This window comes from Diabrotica virgifera, chromosome 7 (genome assembly GCF_917563875.1).
Source record: "Diabrotica virgifera virgifera chromosome 7, PGI_DIABVI_V3a".
NCBI lineage: Eukaryota > Metazoa > Arthropoda > Insecta > Coleoptera > Chrysomelidae > Diabrotica > Diabrotica virgifera.
In genome coordinates this window covers 215,466,903-215,486,253 of record NC_065449.1, presented here as the reverse complement: position 1 = coordinate 215,486,253, position 19,351 = coordinate 215,466,903, and the positions used below count along the sequence as shown (strand labels likewise).

Sequence of the window (19,351 nt, the reverse complement as noted above, 5' to 3'; positions counted from 1 at the left end):
ATTCTTCTACGGCCTGGATTCCGTTTTCCTTCTATTTTTCCTTGCATTATATTTTGAAGTAATGCGTATTTATGACCTCTCATCAGGTGACCCAAATACTCGAGTTTTCTTCGTTTTATCGTTAATAAAATTTCTGGGTCTCTTCCTATCCTTCGTATTACTTCAAGATTTGTGATTCTTTCAACCCAACTTATCTTCAGCATTCGACGGTAGCACCACATCTCGAAACTTTCAATATTTTTTATGTTGTTCTGTTTGAGAGTCCAGGCCTCTACACCGTATAATAGCGTGTTAAATACGTAGCCACTTAGCATTCTTAATCGTAGAGGGATGCTTATATCTCTGTTGCAGAAGAATTTTCTCATCTTTATGAAGGTGGCCCTGGCAATTTCGATACGTCTTTTTGTTTCATTGTTTTGGTCTCCAGTTTCGTTTATTAAAGTTCCCAAGTATTTATAACTTGATACTTTTTCAATTTGAATGCCGTTTATACTAATATGTGCTGGTTGTGTCATGATTTTACTGAAGACCATATACTTGGTTTTTTGATATTAATGTTTATGCCATAATTGTTGCAAGCAATATTTATGTTTGTAAGTAATCGTTGTAATTCTTCTACTGTTCTTGCAACTAGTACAGTGTCGTCTGCGTATCGAATATTATTTACAACCTCTCCATTGATTACGATTCCTTCATTTGCTTGCAAAAGGGCTTCCTGAGAGATGCTTTCACTATATACATTAAACAGCAGTGGTGACAAAATGCATCCCTGCCTTACTCCTTTACGTATTTCTATTGCTTTTGATATCTCGTTTTCTATTTTGATGTTAGCTTTCTGATTCCAATATAAGTTGAGAATTATTCGCAGATCTTTATTATCTATGTCTTTTCTTTCAAGAATGTCTCTTAGCCTATCGTGGCGTACTCTGTCAAACGCTTTTTCAAAATCGATAAAACATGCATGTACTTCTTGATTAACGTCTAAGCATCTTTGTGTAAGAACATTCAAACCGAAGAGAGCTTCTCGAGTACCTAGTCCTTTTCTGAACCCCATCTGTGTATTACTTATATCTGACTCCAACTTTTGATAAACTCGGTTGTGGATGATTTTTAGAAATATCTTTAGTAGATGGCTCATTAAAGATATTGTTCGATGTTCTGAACATTCTTTTGCATTGGATTTCTTTGGCAGTGTAACGAATGTAGACAGCAGCCACTCTTGAGGTATAATACCAGTATTGTATACTGTGTTAAATAAGTGCAATATTATACCTATTGATTCATCATTCAAGAGCTTTAGTAATTCAGTAGGAACCTCATCGGGTCCATTTGCCTTTCCAGTTTTGGAATTTTTAAGTGCCATTTCTACTTCACATTTTAGGATTTCAGGTCCCGTTTCACCATTTACCTTGTCAATGTTATTTCTGTTGTCCTCAAACAATTCTCTTATGTATTCAGCCCATCTATTAATTTTTTCTGTTAAGTCTACAATAATATTTCCGTCTTTGTCCTTAAGCAAACTTATTTGATGTCTTCTTTGGGTTCCTGTAAGTTCTTTTACTTTTTTATGTATATTGAATGTGTCATATTTTCTTTCATAGTCTTCCATTTCTACACATTGTTCTTTAATCCATGATTCTTTGGCCTTCTTTATTATTTGCTTTATGTTCTTATCATCCTCTCTGTATTTTTCTGAATTATTCTTCAATTTGCGTCTTTCATCCATTAGTTCTAGTATGTCTGGTGTCATCCACACCTTATGTTTCTTTGGAGATTTGGTTAGGTGTTTCTTTCCCGTAGTTCTTATTATAGTGTTTATATACTTCAGTTTTTCATCTATGTTGTCTGTTCTGCGGATTCGGTTTTCTGCTACACTGAGGTCGGTGTTGATTTCTTCGCGCACTGTTTGTCGTCGGTGTTCACTTTTAAGCTGACTTAAGTCTAACGCTGGGATGATGGTTTTTCTCATTTTCTTTGGTCTAGCTTCTAACACAGATACTACTGGATTATGATCCGAACCGATATCAGTTCCAGGGTAAGTTTTAGTAGATTTCACGGCATTACGGTATCTTTTTGTCACCATTATGTAATCTATTTGGTTTCTGATTACTTTTTCTTGTGTGTGTTGAGGTGACGTCCACGTATACAGTCTCCTTGGGGGTAATTTAAAGAATGTATTAGTTATTATTAAATCTTCGCTTTGAAAGCGAAGATTTGTCTGACTAACTGCTGCCAATCCCAGGGTATTAAAATAGACATGTTGTTAAGTTTTTTCTCTTTCGCTCTATCAGCGCATGGACAGTGTCCGCCTCCATGTGGGTGTGGTCCTTTAGTAGAAACTTCTGGGTGATAATTTTTACTTGTAAAAAAAACACATAATAAGGCTAACATTTTTATTTTGACCGTAACAATAATTGTCTGACCATAGTACAATTTCTTCTATTTCACTGCCAGGAATGACGGTATCTGCCCATTTGAGTAATCCAGATCCGATTTCATTTCCACCACGAGCTCCTTTGGATTCATCCCACATAATGCAATGGACTAAGGAATCAGAAGAATCATATAAGGTGTAATTTAATGCCCACAGTTTTATCTTATAGAAGCTTATGCAATTTGTTACAAGGGGTGATGGCAAACATTTTTGCAGATCTCCAGTTAATAATTTAATGGTATTGTTAGCCTTTTTGGTATCCTTGCTTTTCAAATCATACCTTAATTTAGATTCATCCAGATATCTATTATGTTTTTCGTCAACAGATTTTTTTTCATCTGGAGTCTTTTTTTAGTTTTGCTTGAAAAAAGTCACATGTGTCACATGTGTCTATTTCTGGTGGTTTGAAAGTCAACTTAAATTTTTTGTTGAACACATCATAGTAGAGCCTTTTTTAGCTCTTAACATAGGGTTGAAATCATTGTTATTACAATCCTCTATATACAGTTCATACATTTTCTCTACATTCAGGTGCGTACCCAAATACGTACTGTAAATAACTTTAAACACACCGTAAATGGCAAAAGTACTACCTATTAGATCACTAATAATTTACTTCTTGTCATCATAAAGAAATGCAACTGTGTGCAACACTATGTGTGGCGGCAATTCACATGCGTAGAGGGATAAAACATCAAGTCCACATGGTGTTCTATCCCTCTGAGTAAAAATGGACTTGATATTGTATTAAAGGTCGCTATCTCCGTTAGCAAATGGTTTAGATCATAGTGCTTTATTCCTCTAAATAAAGTGATAAAAGTTGATTATTAATATGTGAAAATGTCAAAACTGAAAAAAATGGACTTAATCCTTCCGAGGTACAAAAATAAACGTTGCTTTTCGCTTAAATTAAATGTTCAAACTTCCAAGAGGCAGGTGGCTGGCGGGAGCTGGCTTGAAGATTGAATTTAATCGAAAAGCAAGGTTTATTTGTGAAATAAACATTTTTTAGTTTTCGAGTAACAGTAAAATATATTTTGAATTAAATACATTATATACATTCTTCTTTTTTTTTAATAATTTAATTAAAAACTTTTTTTGGACACCCTCTATAAATAATTATGTAAATGTTTATATTACTGAATAGAGAATTGAAGAACCTTTCAAATGAGCTAGCACACTACCCCTATTCTCATTTAAAAAAATCATAGATTACGTCATCACGCCCAAATGGATGACGTCACTAGTATACCATATATGCCACAATATCATAACTTAAAAATAAACATCGACCTGTTTCGGTATTTTTCCTTAAAGTTGCGGGTTCACGAAATAACGAATTTATTCCTTTCATTTGCAGCATACTGTATACACATGCAACGGTGGAAAGTAGTGTCGCTCACGCTTTAATAGCATTAAAAAAAAAGGAGTTTTGAATATTGTATTGCAAAAAACTCTTCGGGATTTCATCAACCGAGGTTTAAAGAATATCTACCTACCTTGGCAACATTCAAATTTTCAGTTTTTCTCATAGTTTTTGAGGGTTAAAAATGGCTGATCTCGTAATTTTTCAATTTTTATTTGCTTATATATGTCAAACACTATTAACTTTAGAGAAAAGTCACTAAAGACCTTTTCTGTTTGGAATGATCCAAAAAACCTAAGAAAACTTTGTTCCATGCAAAAAAAAGAAATTTTAGGAAAAAAACAAAAAAAAAACCTTTAAAAAATTGTTGACCCACTTTTCGTCCTGGCAACATGCAAATTTGTTAAAAGGGGTCCTGTTTGACCCGTGTTGAGCTGGCCCCCCCCCCCCACTTGCAAAAATTAAAAAACAAATAGCCCTGATTTATGAGCTATTTATGAGCTCTCATATTCCGCAAACTAAAAATTTTGAGCTCGTTCCACTGAGCAGGAATTTAATACCCTATTGGCTGACTCAGCCCCCCCCACTACTTAAAAATAGGAATATTGAATCGGTTTTTGCGGCAGAATTACGAGCTATTTATGAGCTCTTGAAATTATATAGTTTCGATTTTTGAGCTCATCCCCTTCACCCCCAAACAACCCTTTAATTGATTTAACTTAAGAGAAAGATGCTGAGAAAACTTACAATATATCGTATTGCGGATATAATTCCTATAGCTTATATACTCTAAGAATAAACTATTAAATCAAGGGCATTTTGATTATTGAGCTACAACCCCTTCGCAAGAAAACCACCCTATCTTCCCGGCTTAAGAGAGAGTTGTACTTAAAATGCGTTCAACTAATTATTTGGCGACTACATATCATATAATAATTTATAAGCTTCCAAATTACGCGCATTTAGATCAGTAAATTGCAATTTATTTTGTATAGTGCAGTCACTGAAGGTAAAAATCAACGATTACCTTCAAGTTCGGTGAACCTTCATCGATTTTCACGAAAATTGGTCAGTGGTTAGAGGATACGTCAAGAAACAAAGGTGACATGGTACCACCTTGCACCTTTACTCTGAGGGTGGATACCGCCCCTTCTAGCGGGTGAAAATTATTTTATAAAAAATAACTGCACAAATCAATAAAAGAACAAATTAAAAGCAAAATTTATTATATAAAGTTAATAAAATAAGTCAATACTTTTTAAGTTATTAAAGATCAAAGATTTTAAATATTTGTGAAAAAAATGCATGTTTTGAAGAGGCTTTTTGTAAATCACTGAAAAACTGTAAGTTTTTACAAAAAAGTTAATAGTAGTTTAATTCGTATAGCTTATATTCTAAGAATAAACTCTTAAATCACGCACCTTTCGATTATATAGCTACAACCCCTTCGCAAGAAAACGACCCCATTTTCCCGGCTTAAGAGAGAGTTGTTCTTAAAATAATTTAAATTGATTATTTGGCGACTACATATCGTTTAATAATTTATTAGCTTGCAAAATATACGCATCTCAATTATTGAATTGCCATTTTCTTTCTATAGTGCAGTCACTGAAGGTAAAAATCAACTATTACCTTCGATTTCGGTAAATCTCCATTTATTTTCACGAATTGACAATAACAACTTGGGGTTTTAGCCTGGGGTATATGTCACCCCTTCTCGGGAGTGAAAATTACTTTATTAAAAATAACCCCACAAATCGAGAGAGGGACAAATTTTAAGCAAAATTTGTTATATAATGTGATTAAAATAAATCAATACTTTTTGAGTTATTAAAGATCAAATATTTTAATTTTTGGAAAGAAAATGCATGCTTTAGAGCGATTTTTCATAAATGACTCAAAAACTGTAAGTTTTTACAAACAAGTTTTCATCACTAAAATTGAAGCTAATAAAAAATATAATAAATTGCTTACTTGAAAAACCTTTAGTGTTAATTTAAAGTAAGTTATTGGTAATTAAATGTATATTTTTTTCCGCGACTGTTCAAATCTAAGGGTTCAAGCTTAAATAACGGGAAAAAGATGCATTTTATAACACTTAGGTACTAAATACTTGTCAAAGTACTTAGAAATACCCATCAAAAATAAGATCCAGAAAAAGTTGATAGTATCAAAATCCGCTCACGAATTTTCGTGAAAATGAATGGAGATTTACCGAAATCGAAGGTCATAGTTGATTTTTATCTTCAGTGACTGCACTATAGAAAGAAAATGGCAATTCAATAATTGAGATGCGTATATTTTGCGAGCTCATAAATTATTAAACAATATATAGTCGACAAATAATTAATTTAAATTATTTTAAGTACAACCCTCTCTTAAGCCGGGAATATGGGATGGTTTTCTTGCGAAGGGGTTGTAGTTCAATAATCGAAAAGCGCGTGATTTTAGAGTTTATTCTTAGAGTATAAGCTATACGAATTAAACTACTATTAACCTTTTTGTAAAAACTTACAGTTTTTCTGTGATTTACAAAAAACCTTTTCAAAACATGCATTTTTTTCACAAATAATTAAAATCTTCGATCTTTAATAACTTAAAAAGTATTGACTTATTTTATTAACTTTATATAATAAATTTTGCTTTTAATTTGTTCTTTTATTGATTTGTACAATTATTTTTTATAAAATAATTTTCACCCCCGAGAAGGGGCGGTATCCACCCTCAGGGTAAAGGCGCAAGGTGGTACCATGTCACCTTTGTTTCTTGACGTATCCTCTAACCACTGACCAATTTTCGTGAAAATCGATGAAGGTTCACCGAAATTGAAGGTAATCGTTGATTTCTACCTTCAGTGACTGCACTATACAAAATAAATTGCAATTTACTGATCTAAGTGCGCGTAATTTGGAAGCTTATAAATTATTAAATGATATGTAGTCGCCAAATAATTAGTTTAACGCATTTTAAGTACAACTTTCTCTTAAGCCGGGAAGATAGGGTGGTTTTCTTGCGAAGGGGTTGTAGCTCAATAATCAAAATGCCCTTGATTTAATAGTTTATTCTTAGAGTATATAAGCTATAGGAATTATATCAGTAATACGATATAGTTTAGGTTTTCTCAGCATCTTTCTCTTAAGTTAAATCAATTAAAGGGTTGTTTGGGGGTGAAGGGGATGAGCTCAAAAATCGAAAGTATATAATTTCAAGAGCTCATAAATAGCTCGTAATTCTGCCGCAAAAACCGATTCAATATTCCTATTTTTAAGTAGTGGGGGGGGGCTGACTCAGCCCCCCACTGCTTAAAAATTAATTAAATTAATTAAATTAAAAATTAATTAAATTCCTGCTCAGTGGAACGAGCTCAAAATTTTTAGCTTGCGGAATATGAGAGCTCATAAATAGCTCATAAATCAGGGCTATTTGTTTTTTAATTTTTGCAAGTGGGGGGGGGCCAGCTCAACACGGGTTCCTGTTTGAGTAAGATTGTGCAAAAAATCCGAATCGAAATATTTTCCTAGCGGATGCGCAGTGGCTTTCTGGACTATATGCTAATTTATTTATATGCAATAAGAAATTAAATATAAGAGTACACTCCTAAATTTGAAAATAGATACATTTTCTGACATCGATTTGTTTTTTTAGGACACAAATCTCTGTAACACATTTTAAAATAAATAATCCTTTTAGGTAACACATTTGAATTCCGACGGTATAAATGTGCCCATTTTCTCTTTGTCGTTTGGACAAGGAGCGGACAAAGCCTTTTTAAGGAAGCTTTCACTCGAGAACTCTGGATTTTCCAGACACATTTATGATGCAAGCGATGCTGCTCTACAGTTGCACGACTTTTATAAAATAATATCATCACCTCTAATGACCAACATCAACTTTAAATATGACACGGAAGCCAAGGAACTGACTAGAATCCACTATCCCATATACTTTAGAGGAAACGAGATTGCTATTGCTGGGAAGTATACAGGTAAGCTTACAGAAACTTCTTCAGGGTGTCCCATAATTAAGTGGACATTAGTTAATGGGTGATAAAAGACATCAAAATATTAAGATTAAAAAAAACCGCTTAAATAAAAAATGGCTCCTTACTGAGTTACAGGGTGTTTTATTTAAAAATTTGAAAACTATTTTTGCCCAGTATTTTAAAATTAAATTTCTGCACGGCTAATGACTTTTTCAGTTTGGAAACAAAAAGAAGTCGTACAGGACCAAATCTGGCAAATAGAGTGGATAGTATAACAATTTACAGATCCATTCGAGCAGTTTGGCCACGGCGATGGCGGAGATGTGAGCTGGTGCGTTGTCATGGTGGAAGAGTACTTTTTTCTTCCCCAATTGGGGCTGTTTTTTCTTCAATAATTCGGCATTGAATCGGCCCAATAATGCTGCATAATAAAGCCCTGTGACCATTTTGCCCTTTTCCAGGAAGTTGATATAGATCACACCTTGTAAATGCCAAAAAATGGTAATGGAATGCCATCACCATTCCGCTCGATTCGACAGTCTTTACCCTCTTCGGAGCACATTCGCTGAGCGACGTCCACTGTATCGACTGTTCCTTGATCTCTGGTCGGTACCAGTGGAGCCATGTTTCGTCGATGGTTATTAAAAACAATGTAGTAGCCCCTTTTTATTACGCTTAAATAGCCTCAGACAATGCTCTAAAGTAGCCTCTTGGTTGCGCTTATTGTCCGGAGTGAGCAAATGAGGCAAAGATAGCTTATATTTATATTTGCTTTGGATTTCGTATAAGGGAGTAACTAACCATCAAAAACAAAGAGGAATATTGCATGAACTATCTGAATTTCATTTTTGTCGACGGCCTTATACAGGGTGTCACAGACTAATTTAGCGACGCTATATCTCTTAAACGAATGGGACAAAAAGTGGTCTATTCTACTTGTAATACACTTTAATATGGCGTGGAAAAAGCCATACCCTAAATATTCATCCCTTAGTTACAACCCCTAACTTTAATTTTTTTAATAGCACCCTGTATATTTTTTTATAGTTTTGGATGTAAAATATAAAATAAAATCGGTTCGTAAATAACCAAGAAAATATCAGTTTAGTTATGTGTCCCAGACTAATTTATCCAGGCTATATTTATTAAACGAATAGAGATTTTCGAATGGGACAAAAACTAATCTATTACATTTGTAATACACTTTAATATGGCGTAGAGAAAAAATATCCCCTAAATATTCATCCCTTAGTTACAATCCCTAACTATATATTTTTTAAATAGCACCCTGTAAGTTAGGGATGAATATTTAGGGGATGAATTTTTTCTACGCCATTTGAAAGTGTATTATAAATGGAATAGATCAGTTTTTGTCCCATTCAAAAAACCTCTATTCGTTTAAGAAATACAGCCTGGATAAATTAGTCTGGGACACACAATTAACTAAAATAAACTGATAGTTTCTTGGTTATTTAAGAACCGATTTTATTTTCAAAAAATGTGTTGAATAGGCGATAAAAGACCACATCCAAAACTATAAAAAAATATACAGGGTGCTATTAAAAAAAAAGTTAGGGGTTGTAACTAAGGGATGAATATTTAGAGGATGATTTTTTTGTACGCCATATTAAAGTGTATTACAAGTAGAATATATCACTTTTTGTCCCATTCGAAAATCTCTATTCGTTTAAGAGATATCGTCATCATCATCATCATTATCATCATCATCATCATCATCATCATCATCATCATCATCATCATCATCCAGCCCTTTGCGTCCACTGCTGGACATAGGCCTCCCTCATTTTTGTCCATTGTGCTCTATTTTGAGAACTTTGCATCCAATCTCTAGACATTTCCTTGAGATCGTCAGTCCAACGAGTAGGTGGTCTTCCTCTACTTCTTTTGTCTAATCTCGGCCTCCACTCAAGTAATCTCTTCGTCCATCACCCATCACTGATTCGGGCGACGTGTCCGGCCCAGTTCCATTTCAGGGTGGCAATTCGGGAAATTACATCGGTAACTCCTGTTTCCTGTTTCCTGTTAAGAGATAGATCGTGGCTAAATTAGTCTGGGACACCCTGTATATATAATTTTAGATCTGGTTTTTAATTATAATTTATTTATGCCAATATTTTTTTAGGAAACAAGCTAACTGCTGAAGTAAACGGTTTAGGCAGAAGAGGACCCATTAGATTATTACCAAAAATCGAAGAACCCGTTACATCTTTGGAGAGATTGTGGGCTTATCTGACCATTAAACAAACTCTTGAAAAAAGGGAAGTAGCCGAAAATAAAGACGAATTGACCAAAAAGGCCTTAGAATTAGCACTTAAGTATTCTTTCGTGACTGAGGTTACTTCACTAGTTGTTGTAAAGCCCAATGCAACTAATGCTGTTGATACTGAGGAAGCTTCACAAAATAGAGGAGGTCGTTTTGGAGGTAAATTATATTTTAAAAGATTTAAATTAGCAAAACTAAGCAAGCAAAATTAGTTATCTACGGTATATATAATATCTACGGTAATGTTTTTAAACCATATGGTCAATTAAAATAGGCTACAATCTGATGTTAGTGATTGACGTTTTACCCATCTGCTTTAGCAGTTAAAAGAAAAGAAAATATAGTTATCGCAAACTTTTGCATATCTTATGTAGGGGAGAGTTGGACAAAACAGGATAACTAACGTTATTTGACTCATAACTCTTTGACTATGCTATTGATATGTACTTCTTCTTAACTTGTAACTTCTTCGTTGATCACTTCCTATATTTAAGTATAGTTACGCCTAAACAGTTTGACGATAACATTGAAAAAATAAACTTTTAAAAAAATGGCAAAGTATCCCGTTTTGTCCACCTGGTCGGGTAAAACGGGATGGTTTTTGAATGTGAATAAAGACAATATTGGAGTTAAATATATTGACTTATATTATATATGAAAAAGAAAACATTATTCATATAATATTAATATTAAGGCTATGGGAAAATAATTCGCAAATATTTTACGGCTATCAATACATTTTCTGTCTTTACATGGCAAATTACGTGTAGTAAAATTCACACTGGTATGGATATGTAAATAATATTACTAGAATGTCATTCTACTTGACAATGTCATAACTAACTTAAAGAGATGGCTTTTGAATGTTCTTGGATAACTGTTATTTTTTGTATAATTGCAAATTATTAATTCAGTTAATAAATATGATAATTTTTTCACTAACTATGTATTCAGTGATTGTAATAGTTTATATGTACCTACAACAAAAACTAATACTCACTCGAAAAAAAGAGGAAAAGTGTTAAAGTGATTTTTTAATAATATATTGTTACTATGGAACGCTTACAATTTTGAACATCTTTAGCAACAAAATACTTGGATCACAAAATATATATCTTGATGTATTCTTTGCTTTTATCTTCCATAAATAATACACAATAAATAACTTTTTATAAAGTTCACGTCTTAAATCAATTATTTATCAAATACACTATATATCAATATTATTTAATCAACAACTCAAAATATTCCCGATTCATGTTAAATAATCAACTATTTATAATGGGAAATAAGCCACAATTTTACCAAAAAAAGATTTTATTAACGTTTCGAAGCACACATCGGGTTTCGTTGTCCAAAATCCGATTTGGGCTTCAAAAATCTTTTCAAAAATCCAAAAACCCAAAACTCGATTTGGGCTTCGAAACGTTAATAAAATCTTTTTTTGATAAAATTGTGGCTTACTTCCCATTATAAATAGTTGATTATAAAAATGCCATCAGGAAATAGCTTAAGCACATCCTGTTAAATATTTAAAATTGTCACTGATTGTCAGTGTCTGACTGACATTATCCTGACGATATTCTGTTCGACTGAGTGCGCTTTATGACAAAGATAGATTTGGAAAATATTACCATGGACATTGTGTTTATTTTTTTCGAATCCTGAAAAAACCAATAAATATTTTTGAAAAATTTAAACGCAGAATGAAAGACTAAATTATTACCGAGAGCCGAAAGTTCCTTAGGATAAATAAAAAGTTTATTTTGAATGAGATATTTGAAATTAAAAATAACACTAAAATTTTCTCTTAGTTTTTCACCATTGTAACTTATTAAAATAAACATTATAGAAGTTCTCAGGGACTTTCGGCCCTCGCTAATAACGTAATATTTCATTCTGCGTTTAAATTTTTCAAAAATACTTATTAGTTTTCTCAGGATTCGAAAAAAATTAATCCCCATTTGAATAGCATTGCAGCCGAAAATACGTACCGATCCTCTTAAATAAATTTATAGTTTAAAACCGACAAAAATCGTATGAGTATGGCTCACCATCATTCTCTACCCCGGCGCAAGCTTCGTGAGCCCAAAGTCGACATTGCTCACACGTTACCCTACCCAACCATCATCTGATTTTGATTTGGAATACAGTTCCGAGCAATAAATGCAAACTTCGTCTTCGTCTTCATCATCTGAACTGCTATCCCTTTTGTTTCTTTCTCTTTTTTTTTCTTGCTTTTGGAACATATTTCTTATTTTTTCCTTTGCCTTTCCAATTTTGTTTTTCTTTCAAATTTAATTTTGGTTTCTTGGTGGGGCTTTTACCTATAGACCTCTCGAGTTCTTCCTTATAAGCTGTTGAGGTTAACACAGCTGTTTTTTGTCTCCTTTTATCATTAGGGTCAATTTTTCTTTCTGCGTGAGGAAGGGCAACTAGTTCGGCGTTATCGAAATGCCTTCCACTTTTTCAGGTAAATATTTTCATACATGAAATACCTCCCAGGTACAATCGAAATGCCTCCGTTTCGTTAAACATTTAAGCTGATATTTTGTCTATTTAATCTCTGCATAATGACACAATGTTGCCAAATCATAATTTAAATAGGTAGTATCTATTTATTTTGATTTTTCTAATTCTTAATGCAGTGTACATAAAATTTGTTTTACATAAATAATTCACAGTACGACATACATATTTCTTTTTAGAAAAGAAAGTTGTTACCCGACAATCTAATGTTGTTCTGAAGCTATTTCCTTGTGGCATTTTTATAATTAAGTATTTTCTATGGGAAATAAGCCACAATTTTACTAAAAAATGAATTTATTAACGTTTCGAAGCCCAAATCGAGTTTCGTTGTCAAAATACAATATATTTTGTATATCTATGTATTATTAATAATATTTATAATTTAAACATATTAAAGTCAGAATTTGGTATTAGTTTTTTAAAGGTAAATTAAATGTAAGACCAAATACTTACGATGTCGGGATAGTATCACGAGGTTTTTTCCTGGTTTTCCCTCGTGATTTACTATGGAATCTCTAACGCGAGAATTTTACTGTCATCGTTGCATTTGGTTGTCTTTTTAAAGACAGATCACATGCTATGAATTTGTTGCGACGGATATTCTTGAGTTGGGATGATTTCATGTAATCGAATGAACTATCTTTTAGTAAAGTCGTCCCAGGAACGCAACTCATAAATATTGGCGATATCATTTTAAAGTCTTCTACTTTAAAATATATAATATACGTCTGAATTGCCAATATAAATGAGTCAGATTAAATAAATTATTAGAAGAATTTTTTTACTTAGCAACAACATTTTTATTTATTTTAATACTATTTTGTATTTTGACAACGAAACCCGATTTGGGCTTCGAAACGTTAATAATTTCATTTTTTAGTAAAATTGTGGCTTATTTCCCGACAATAAATACTTAACGACAATCTAATATCCAGCTTTTCTGGGTAATTCCAATTCCGATTCTAATCTCTTCCATATTTATAATACCATTTTATAATTCCATAAATAGGTAGTTTTACCTTAATCTTTTTGTTTGTTTATTCTTAACTTCTTAACGATTCCATGAATAGGTACTTTTACCTTAATCTTTTTATTTGTTTATATTGTCTTTTGTAAATTGTGCTAATGGGCTAAATGTTGTAAAAATACTTGAAAGGTTAGTTCCCGCATCAGTCAGTTTGTCTATTTCAAGCTTGTCAGTTCGTCGATTTCAAGATCAAATTGTGTTGTAAGTTATAACATCCGAAATAATGGAATCAACGATAAGTGTCAGTCAAAAGGGTAAACCTTTACTATTTATCAATTGATGGTTTTACATTCGGTTTTCAAAAAATGTTGGCCAAAGATAAAGTAAAATGGTGAACATGTACTAAAAAAACCTGCACACCATTTGTGAAAACACGGGGATATAGAAATACGATAATTGAATCAATATTAGATCATAAACACGAGAAGTTGTCTGCCGAAGTTTACAATAGAAAAGCCGTAAGCAATTCAATAAAAAGAGCAGTCGTGGAAGATCTCAGCGAAAAACCAATGAAGCTCATCTGTAAAGAACTTAAGAAGATAAATATAGAGACATTTACTATCAATGATATCAATAGGGTGAGACAAAATTTATATTATGCTAGAACCACAAATTCTTTAATTAAACTTCCCAAAAATATATCTGAATTTCATAAAGCTCTCGATTCATCTTCTATTATTACAAATAGAAATGAAAATTTTATAATTAAAAATGACAAAGATAATCATATTGTTATATTAACATGTTTTTCAAATCTTCGTTTTCTTTCGACTGTTTCCAATTGGTATGTTGACGGAACTTTTGAATACTGTCCTCGTTTTTTCACTCAATTGTTTAGTATACATGGGTTGAAAAATGGACATTATATTCCTCGTGTCTTTTGTTTACTTCAAGATAAAAAGTCATCTTCATATTATCTCGCTTTTAAATATATCATAGAAGAATGTTTTAAAATTAATTGTCCTGTATCCCCTAGTATTAACTTCAGACTTTGAAATTTCTATTCATAATGGTATTCGTATGGCATTACCTGAAGCAGATCTTCATGTATGTCGTTTTCATTTGGGTCAGGCATGGTATAGAAAGGTCAAGCACTGGGATTAGCTCCAGAATACCAGAAAAAAGGTGTTGACTCAACCGATAATAGGCATGTTCTTATTTATATTTTTGGTCTTTCATTCTTACATCATGAAGATGTTAGTGATTTTTTTGCTATAGATTTGGCAGAAATTAAACCAGTCGATGAAAGAGTCACCCAGTTTTGTGATTATCTTGCTGATAATTACATATCTGAAAATTCGACATTTCCTCCACATCTTAGGGTTGAGCAGTCTTCCTCCTTACAAAGAACCACAAACCCATGCGAAGGTTTTCATTTCAAGTAGGTATAATGCTTCTTTCTACTGCCCTCATCCTAACATTAATAATTTTATTGATACAATTTTACACCAAAAAAAATTGTTGCTGAAAGTACAGCAAAAATAAATTTTCTGAATGAAAAAATTTTAGAACTAAGAGAATGTAAAATAAATAGATTAGAATTTGTCAAAGTAGTATCATATAAATTTAGGAAAAATATTTTGCAATTTTATATTTCTACACATTTTGTAATATTTTCCAAATAAGTTTTTTTGTGATGTTAGTTTTGATAAATCTATAAAATACTTATTATGTTTTTGTATTTTTTGTTAAATTATTAATAATAAAAAATAATGGTTTTTATCAATTATACAGTATGTCCCTGTAAGTTGTATCCGTATGGAAAACTTTTTTATTATTAATTTTACGAAAAAAAGTTATTCTTTATAAAAAGTTCTGCATGGTCCAAAACCCACGATTAAACCATCAGATATCAAATTTTATGAATGTTATACGAGGTATGTCAAAAAGTTTGAATTTCACTCTAGAGTAAATTAGCTTTATTTTTCACAATATTGAAAATTGCTATTATGAAAAGTTGGTTGGAATTAAAAACTATATTCTAATATGCATTTACATCCTTCTAATTGAAAAAAAAAAATTGAAAAATTATGGATATACTAACATTATTTTCAGTTATTTCAATTCTGTTATTTTATTTCAATTCTGTTCAGTTATTTCAATATATTTATTATTAATTTTACGAAAAAAAGTGATTTCTAATAAAAAGGTTTGGATGATCTAAAACCTAAAATACATCCATCTTATATCAAATTTTATCAATTTTATACGAGGTATGCACTGGCGAAGCATCCATGTAACCATTGTTACCATTGGTAACAGTTAAAATTTGTAAATAAATATTTTATGAGTACTATGAAATAATTCCACTTATATTTTTTAAAAATAGAAATATTTGTTAATAGTATCTACCTAATTCAGTAAAATAGGCTGCACGTTGGCTCTGAAGCCGCTGTGGATTAGTATTCGTGTTACCAAATTTTAATTTGGTGACGCTAGGTAGGGCCGGTGTCTATCGGGACAGAAAATACCGACCGTAACAATATCAGATTTAATAAATGCAATTTTAATTATTATTATAATTATAGGTAATAATTATAATTCCATTTATGAAGTCTGTTATTCTTAGGGCCGGTATTTTCTCGATTAAACTCCGGTTAGTTAACCTTATTGCATAATATGCATTTTTAATTATTAGTTTATAACTTGTAACTGTACTTGCTTATTATACAGATATATGACATATTATAATAATATTGATTATACAGTACATTGTAGTGTATAATCAATAAAATACAAATTATTTAATATTTTAGGCTAAAAATGACAAATGAATGTACTGATTAGTATACTAATTATACAATTTAGATTTTTTAATAAAGTATAAAGGTGATATAATACATATTTTACCTAAAAACAACAAATATGTTTTTAGTTTGTAGATACTTTATATAATTTCTTAAATTTTTAATTTTTTAATTTTATTTCTGTATTTCATCTATTTTTATAATAGACCTGGATCGCGCGTACCAAAAAAAGTTGATTAATAGCAAGCTGAAAATTCACGGTGTCTAGTCGGACAAACTTTGATGTATGGGAACACTGTACATATAAAAATATTTATAAAATACATTATATGTATACAGTATGTCCCTGTAAGTTGTATCCATATGGAAAACTTTTTATTATTGATTTTACGAAAAAAAGTTATTCTTCATAAAAAGCTCTGCATGGTCCAAAACCTAAAATTTAACCATCAAATATCAAATTTTTTTAAATATTATACCAGGTATGTCAAAAAGTTAAATTTCACTCAAGAGTAAATTAGCTTTATTTTTCACAATATCGAAAATTTCTATTATGAAAAGTTGTTTGGAATTAAAAACTATATTCTAGTATGCAACTACATCCTTCTTTAAAAAAAAAAAATTTGAAAAATTGTGGATAATTAACATTATGTTCAGTTACTTCAATTCTGATATATCTTTTATTATTAATTTTACGAAAAAAAGTGTTTCTTAATAAAACGTTCTGGATGGTATAAAAGCTCAAATACAACCATCTTATATCAAATTTTATAAATTTTATACGAGGTATCTCAAAAAAGATAAATTTAGATCAAAAGTAAAGTACCTTTATAGTTCAGAATATTTCAATTAGAAGGACGTAATTACATACTGAAACTTTGTTTTTAACTCTAAATAACTTTTTTTAATAACAATTTTCGATATTGTGAAAAATAAACGTATTTACTCTTGAGCGAAATTCATATTTTTTGACATACCTCGTATAAAATTGATAAAATTTGACATAAGACGGTTGTATTTTAGGTTTTAGACCATGCAAAACTTTTTATAAGAATCACTTTTTTTCGTAAAATTATTAATAAAAGAGTTATCTGAATTGAAGCAACTGAAAATAATGTTAGTTATCCATAACTTTTCAAAAAAAAAATTTTTTCCAAAAAGTAGGATGTAATTGCATACCAGAACATAGTTTTTAATTCCAAACAACTTTTCATAATAGAAATTTTCGATATTGTGAAAAATAAAGCTACTTTACTCTTAAGTTAACTTCATACTTTTTGACATACCTCGTATATTATTCAAAAAATTTGATATTTGATAGTTAAATTTTAGGTTTTGGACCATGCAGAGCTTTTTATCAAGAATAACTTTTTTTCGTAAAATCAATAATAAAAAAGTTTTCCATATGGATACAACTTACAGGGACATACTGTATATTATAATGGTTATAAAACTAATTATATATGTATAAGTTAGTTGAAATATATAAATACCGCCTAGTGTCAATAATGTTTAATACATAATGGTTGAAAATACAATAAATTAAATAACAAAATACCAATTTTTCCAAAAATTCATAAAGGGACGAAGATGTGGCAACGTCTCACCTTCACATAAAGATTAGAAGCGTGTAATTTGTTTAAAGCTTGGGAGGCAATTCGTATGTGACCATTTTAGCGACAGGTAAGAAATCCTATTTCGGGAGGCATTTCATATGCGGCCAACTAGTTCTTTGGAAGTAAGTTGAAATTTATTGACAGAGTACGAACAAGAGGGTGCATTAGCATAGAACTTGTTGTAAGAAAGAGGAGGAGGAGTAATATGACAATTTTCCTTATTTTCAAGCACCTTAGGAGATTTTTGTGGTGTAAAAGTATCTGAAGGCAATGTATTTGGAGAATTCTCATTTTATGCATCACCATCAACTTGGTTTTGTGATAATGATGGTGTACCAGGTGGAGAGCGCCGATTATTTTCTAAAACGGGACCAATCATTGGATCGTTCATCGGTGTTTCTGTGGTTTCAGCTGGTTCAAACATCCAGTCTTCAAAAATTTCCTGATTGCAAGGTTGAATGCCAGTCTTCCTAAACCCATTCACAGCAGTTTGGATGCTAGCAGCTTTCATATATGCGTTTCCGGAAAGTTTTCCTATTTGGGAGACTGTGATTGGTCGACTTGGATGTTGCTGCATCCATTTTTGAACTTCCGAAGTATAATATGTGCTGAGTGGTGACATGAAACTGACGTCTAGAGGCTGCAATCGATGCGTGGTATGCGGAGGGAAGTACAACATTACAACACCAATATCTCTAGCTTTCTCTATGACGTCAATATTTTTTGTTTGGGTCGTAGGCCCGTCCAAAAGTAAAAGAGGAGGATATTCTTTGGAACAAGATGTTCTTTGGAGGCTTTTGAAAACTCAATAAAATTACTAAACCAATTAGAAAAAATTTCTTTTTGCATCCATCCTGACGAATTATAGAAAGCTTTACTGCCAGGTGGAGCATCATCTAGCAGCTCAGGTTTTGCTCTGGACCTGGGAAAAATGAAGGTAGGCGGCACAAATACACCAGAAGCACTCATGCAAATTTCCACAGTAACAAGAACACCACGTTCAGCTGAAGATATACACCATACTTGCCTTTTTCCACGCAATGACATACATTTCGGTATTTTCTTTGGCACAGTCATTATACCCGTTTCGTCAACGTTTTTTCTGAAAGCTCGCCAGTAAGCAAGGAAAAATAATTTTTTACGGCAAGCCTATTAAAACCCATGGCTCTAGCTAGAGATGTTGGCTCAGGGGTACGAAGTTTAACGGTTGGATGTTTTTTAGAAAGCTGTATAACCAAGCTTTACCGGCCATTTTTTTGTCTCTATTGTCTGTAATGTGGATTATCTAATCCATGCGTTGAGGTAACTAAAAAGCCAAACTTCTAAAGTCATTAAAAGTAAAACCAAATAGTCGTGATTCCATTAA

At 31.8% G+C, this 19,351-nt stretch overlaps 1 protein-coding gene across 1 annotated transcript in view; it reads left to right on the top strand.

Annotated features, from left to right (window-relative positions):
* LOC114326754 (inter-alpha-trypsin inhibitor heavy chain H4) overlaps positions 1–19,351 on the top strand; it is a 111,377-nt gene that overhangs the window by 64,822 nt on the left and 27,204 nt on the right. Inside the window, exons 8-9 of the mRNA XM_028275184.2 lie at positions 7,491–7,785; positions 9,926–10,225. Coding sequence (XP_028130985.1) covers positions 7,491–7,785; positions 9,926–10,225 — 595 coding nt within the window. The remainder of the gene's footprint in view (positions 1–7,490; positions 7,786–9,925; positions 10,226–19,351) is intronic.